This window comes from Camponotus floridanus, unplaced genomic scaffold (genome assembly GCF_003227725.1).
Source record: "Camponotus floridanus strain SB8 unplaced genomic scaffold, Cflo_v7.5 scaffold220, whole genome shotgun sequence".
In the NCBI taxonomy this organism is placed as follows: Eukaryota; Metazoa; Arthropoda; class Insecta; order Hymenoptera; family Formicidae; genus Camponotus; species Camponotus floridanus.
The window spans coordinates 142,380-149,192 of record NW_020229349.1 but is presented as its reverse complement, the minus strand read 5'-3'; the positions used below and the strand labels follow the sequence as shown (position 1 = coordinate 149,192).

Sequence of the window (6,813 nt, the reverse complement as noted above, 5' to 3'; positions counted from 1 at the left end):
GACGACGCGTCGGACGGGAGGGGGAAGAGAGGAAACTCGAAATCGCGAAGATATCGGGGAGAGACGCGAATAAACGTCAGTATCTCGCGACGATGACCGCGACGACGGTCGCGAGCGATATCGCCCCGCCGATCTTCGTCGATCTGCAGGGTTTCGTCGTCAACGAGCGATTCGTGACGAAGGAGATGGCGATACTTGCGAACGGCAGAGATCTTACGCATCACATCTTTCGCGCGCCGATGTCGTGGAATCTGCTGACGAAGAGCGAGAAGTCGCAGGCCTGTTGGCTGACTCTTAATCACCACGAATTTCACTGGACCGACGGACACGTGAAGTATAGGCACGCGAAGCAGATCGTTCGCGACGCGATATATCGCGCGTCGAGGGATCTCGCGTCGAACGCCGCGGTGACGATCTACGTCAAGGGTCTCGAGAAGAAAAAGTGGCTGGCCGACATCGCGGGAGAGGTCGCGGAACAGCTCGACCTGACGATGGAGACCATCGACACCGATTACGAGGATATCGGACCCCTTCGAACGCTAGCCGCGACTCGCGTCTATCGCTGCGGCTATCACTCGAAGAATTGCGCCTTGGAAAACGTGTGCAAACTGCACAACTGGTGGTTGGAGAGACGCGATCAATTGCGCGACATGTGAACAGAGACGCGTCGTAGATTAGTCTTACGCGTACTCTTATCGACGACTTATCGCCCTACCTAAAAGTATTATTAATACTTAGAAAGATACTATTAATACTAAGAAAAAAATAATATTAAAATAATATTAAAATAATATTAATACTAAGAATATTAATACTAAGAATATTAAAATAATATAAAAATATTATTAAAATAATATTAATACTAAGAATATTAAAATAATATTAATACTAAGAATATTAAAATAATATTAAAATAATATTAAAATAATATTAATTAGCGAATAAACTCGTATCGCGCGTACGCGGTTAAACGTATTTTCCGGCACTTCCTCCGGAGCAATCGAGAATTTATCGCGCCTTATTAAATTAAATTACCTCGTTATATTTCCGCATCACGCGATTTTTTTTTCATGTCGCCTTAGATTACGGCGTTAGCATTAGCATTCGACAGAATCACAACGACTCGGCGATAGCGATATTGCAGGTATAAATTAACGCCGAGAGACCGTTTTTTCCTCAGAATGAGTCTCGTGATCTCGTTGTTGAGTGCGTCTGATATCGCGAATGTTCTCAGTGTGCCCAGTGTTCCTAGCGTATCCAGCATTCATTCTCGGAGTTATTTTTTTCACTCGAACGACGATGAGCAGCGATGAAATTTCGCGATTGCGGAGAATGCTCCACGAATGTACGTTCACGCCGTGGATGTGCTTGTGGAAGATAAAGTACATCAGAAATCTCATGGATGCGATCCTCAATATAGCTGTAACGTGGAACGTAAGTACTCATTCGTCATCCTTCTTTATTCTTTCGCTCTCCTTCGAGGAAAAAGTACGACGTACATTGATCGCGCGACATTTTTTTTCTCATAGTTCGAGCACAGTATATACAGTAGCGCAACTCCCTGTCGGCACCTTTGAAGTTTGTGTAGCATAAAATAAAATGCGCATGCGTGAAGTCAGCGAGTATACCAGTACTGCCATCTGTACTTTCCTCTCACTCTCTCCTTTGGTTTTCGTTCTCTTTCTAACACATTATAATATATAATATAAATTAAATTCAATAAAACTTGAACATATATATATATAAAAATTGTGAAAAATATAATACAAAATATATAATGCAAATATATATAAAAAATAGTATATATGACATGATGTGAATATTAATTAACCATTTTATATATCATATATAACTGATAGAAAAGAATGAAAAGATATATACTCATAATACTCATATAATTTATAATATATTTACATATTAATACTTACATATATAATTTTTAATATATTTATATATTAATTGTACATACATATATTCTATATATATGTATATTCAAAAACTTAAAATGAAAAAAAACATTTAGAAATATGTGTATATTTGTTAATAATATATATTATTAACAAATATATATTTCTTGTTTCTTTCTTCATTTTGATCATAAATATATATATTTTATATAATAAACTTTAAGTGATTGTAGTGTTAATCTAAATGTTTTTTTTAATTTTAAGTTTTTGAAAATATATATATATATATATAGAATATATGTATGTACAATTAATATATAAATATATTAAAAATTATATATATAAGTATTAATATGTAAATATATTATAAATTATATATGAGTATTATGAGTATATATCTTTTCATTCTTTTCTGCTATCAGTTATATGTGACATATAAAATGGTTAATTAATATTCACATCATGTCATATATATTATTTTTTATATATGTTTGCATTATATATTTTATATTATATTTTTCACGATTTCTTTATGTACATATATTCAAGTTTTATTGAATTTAATTTATATTACATATTATAATGTGTTAGAAAGAGAACGAAAACCAAAGGAGAGAGTGAGAGGGAAGTGCAGATGGCAGTACTGGTATACTCGCTGACTTTACGCATGCGCATTTCATTTTATGCTACACAAAATCAGGAGAGTTGCGCTACTGTATATACTGTGGTTCGAGAATGAAGTTGAGATCTGTGGATTCGTCAACATACGTCGCCGACATTGGATACGACAGGCGAGACTGAAGCAACGGCGATTCTTAAACTCCTTATGGTGCGACCGGCCGTCCTATAGAGAATGAGAGAGACGCTCCCCTAATATCTACGCCGACATCTTTCGACTAAGAAGATTATTCGGCATGGAGCCGCTCGTTTCGGATCGCGCGTTTAAAACCGAAGATTTCTGCGACGACGATTCTCCTGTGGAGATATGGTACTATGACGCGAGCTCGCTCGAGGAAACGAGCTCCGTCCGTACGGACGACGGAGGATTTTAACCGAGGTACGGATCTCTTCTTGTATAACGCGCCGTTCTTTCCTTTCGCGTCTCTCGATACGTATTATTAATACACAGCTTTACATATTTCAGACGTCTCGACGTCGAAGGACGGAGTCGAAGGACGGAGTCGAAGAACGGCGTCGAAGAACGGCGTCGAAGGACGGAGTCGAAGAACGGCGTCTTCCCTTCCTCCCGATCTTCGCCCGCATCGCCTCCCTTCCCCTTGCGCGCGTCGAAACTCATCGTCGCTCGCGCGAACTGAGCTCGTTTCGCCGATCGAGCGCGCCGCATTTCCACGAGAGATTCGTCGTCGTCGTCGTCGTCGTCGTCGTCATAGAAGATATGTACGTGTCTGCGCACTCTTGCACGATCCTCCTCTATATTCTTGTCTTGTCCATATTCATATACTCCCTTTTACAGGGGTATTTATGGGTCATTTATGGTTGATTCGTAGGTCATTTACGGTTGATTTATAGTTCACTTATGGTTCGCTTATGGTTCACTTATGGTTCGCTTATGGTTCGCTTATGGTTCGCTTATGGTTCGCTTATGGTTCGCTTATGGTTCGCTTACGGTTCATTTACAAATGAACCCCGCGATCGTTTCGCCTCATTCGGGCGCGGTTATACGGGCAACGTACGGTTCGAGATCGCGATACATTCATTCGTCGCACGTAGCGTGTTCGACATCGCAGTAAAGCAAGTCGCAAAAGAATCGATAAATTAGGCGATAAGTCTTGTTTTGCAGCTCCTTTTTTTTTTTAAATGGTCGTTTGACATGGGTCTAAATGCGCATGTTTTTGTAAGACCGTTTATTTTAGATACTTCAGTCGTTCTTACAGATCGTTCTCACAGGTCGTTGCGAGTCTAGAAGAAATATAATATATATGATCGTTCTCACAGGTCGTTCTCACAGGTAATGACCTTGGCGACAAACGATTGAGTAATAGCTGATATTACGTCGTTCCCGAGAGCATTAAGAAGTAGCTCTTTGCATTCCGTATCGGTTCACAGGTCGTTCTCACAGGTCGTTCTCACAGGTCGTTCTTAGTCGTTCTTACAGGTCATTCGTATATATATAATAGTCATATATTTAATAGTCGTATATTTTAATCGCATATGTTTAATAATCGTATATTGTAATCGCCATATCGCATCCATCGTCGATAGTCGCGCGATCATCGAGATCAAACAGGGAGGAGGACTCGAAGACCCCGCGTTCTCTCGAACATTATATTAGAATATTATAATATAAGGTTCGCCGACTACTTCAAGTTCCCCCCCCGCAATCTCACTCGCGTATCGGCTGTGTAATTAGTTCATTATATTAAGCGTTATATTAAGCGTTATATTTAACGTTATACTAAGCGTTATACTAAGCGTTATATTAAGCGTTATAACCCTGTCGGAATTCATATAAACATCTCTTACTCGTAAAGCGATACGCTACATTCACCTCATTCACCTCCTCCTTGTCCTCCGACAAGTATCGCGAGACTAATATACACGCGCGTATCGCGTGCTTCGATATCGCGTCAAGTGGCTCGATTTTACGCCCATTAGAATATTATGCATTAAACGCGTTATATAAGTACGCGTAGATCGCGCACATTTTTTTGTACGAATGAAGAATAATTTTTTGTACGAATAAAAAAAATCATTTTTGTACGAATAATCATTTCTTTTCGATCACCTCTCTAGCGCGTCCTAGAGTATCTTTCCTCTCCCTTTTCTATTTTTTATACGAATAACGAATCATTTTTCTTTTAAAAAAAAAAAAAGTTCGCTCGATCATCCTTTTCGCGCGTCCGAGAGTATCTACCCTCCCCTTCCCTCGCCTCCTCCTTCTCCCTCGTACGACGCTTTCTCGCGTTCTGGAGAACGACGTATCGCCGAAGGACGCGCGCGCGCGATAGTTCGCTACCGTCCCGACCCCCGCGCGCCTCGCGAGAGCCATGACGCGCGTCGCGTTATCGCTCGCGCTGACGATATCCCTGCTCGCGGCCGTCGCGGCGACGCCGACCTACGATGACGTCGCGGAGGCGTTCCGTTATCTTCGAACCTACGGCTTTCTGGAGAACGAGGAGAATCATCAGCAGTCGTCGCTACTGGACAACGCGACCGCCCTGAGCGAAGCGCTATCGTTGTTTCAAGAATACTACGGTCTGCCGGGAAACGGCGTTCTGACCGTGGAAACGATTCGCGTCATGCGCAGGCCGCGATGCGGCGTCGCGGACATTCGCGCCTACAGCCCGTTGACGAGAAAGTGGCCGAGGACGCATCTCACGTGGAACTTCAAACTAGCGAACAGAAATACTCTGCGCACGACTCAGAGCGCGTTCGCTCTGTGGTCCGAGCAATCCGCTCTGACGTTCTCGCGCGACTCGCTGCGCCCCGATATACTGATATCCTATCAATCCGGCGCTCACGCGTACGAGAACAGCGACAACGGGGGCTCGTGCCCATCGCCGTTCGCGGGACCGGGATCGGTCGTCGCTCACGCGTTCTTTCCGACGAGAGAGCCCGATCAAGTGACCGAGTTGCACGTCGACGAGACGGAGCCGTGGCACATCACGCTGACCAGGCCCTCGTCGGACAGGCTGTATCTCCTTCAGACGCTGACACACGAGATCGGTCACACTCTGGGTCTGACTCACAGTATGAGGGATGACTCGGTCATGTACGCGTACACGCCTTCGGAGGAAAGACGATATCCGCTTAGGCTGAGCGTAGAGGACGTCGTAAACGTGCGAAATCTCTACGGATCGAGAGAGACGATGACTCCTACGATCGTCGATGCTACTCCGACGACTGCGGTGACGACCACGACGACAACGACGACGACGACGGCTTCGACGACGACAGCCGCGGCTCAGCCGACGACCGCGAAAACGATCGAGCCGCCGCTCGCTCCCTCCGATACCGCGGATCTATGCGCCTTGAAGCGCGTAGACGGAGCGCTAATCATGAATCGTCGCCTGTACGTCGCGCGTAAATGCAACGTGTGGCCCGTCGATATGAGGGAGAGACGCTACGGAGTGCCCTTCTCGTTCGCCGACTACTTTAAGTTCCTCCCCCGCAATCTCACTCGCGTATCGGCCGTGTATCAGAGACCGTCGGGCGATATCGCGATATTCGCCGGCGACTACGTCTACCTCGCCGATTCGAATTTTCATCTTAAAGCGGGATGGCCTAGATCCGTCGAATACGTCGGATTTCCCCGCGACGCTAGGATAAACGCCGCGATAAACACGCACGCCGGGCGCAGCTATGTCATATACAACGACGATAAAATAGCCGAGATAAACGACTGCGCGATGACCGTCGCGAGACACGGCGCTCTGCGGGATACGTTTTCCGGGATACCACCCGCGATAACGGCCGCCTTCCGCCACGTCGACAGTAATCTCTATTTTTTGAAGAAACGCGACTATTACGCGTACAGCGAGTTTCTAGACGCGATAATCGCAGCTGGTCCTTTCGATCTTAGCATACTGGGAATAGAATGCCCAGCCGATGGCATTCTGCGTCGATTGAGCGAACTCGTCTCCAAGCTGTATCGTCTGGAATACGCGTCCTTCGAAAGACCGCGCAACGACGATGACGACGACGACTAAGATCAGGAAATCCTGAAACCTAACGTTAAGATTACATTTAATATGCTGTTCTAAACCGCTGTTCTAAACCGCTTCTGCTGCATTAATTAACGTGCGCGCGTCGAGAATAAAGATATCGAGACGAGGATCGAGATCGCGTCGTATATAAGGCGCGTCTCGATCGTCGCGCGACATTTCCGACGATACTCGCGATTAACGCGCGTACGATTCTAAGCGGGCGTCTCCGACGAATTTCT

At 44.6% G+C, this 6,813-nt stretch overlaps 1 protein-coding gene across 1 annotated transcript; it reads left to right on the top strand.

The window, feature by feature from the left end:
* Positions 1-4,915: 4,915 nt before the first annotated feature.
* On the top strand, positions 4,916-6,577 carry LOC112637926 (matrix metalloproteinase-24-like). The gene has a single exon (XM_025408693.1). It carries the CDS (start codon positions 4,916-4,918, stop codon positions 6,575-6,577), a length of 1,662 nt encoding a protein of 553 aa, XP_025264478.1.
* The last annotated feature ends 236 nt before the right edge of the window (positions 6,578-6,813 follow it).

Coding starts and splice junctions, on each gene's coding strand:
- LOC112637926 (XM_025408693.1), top strand. CDS start 4,916: ATGACGCGCGTCGCGTTATCGCTCGCGCTGACGATATCCCTGCTCGCG.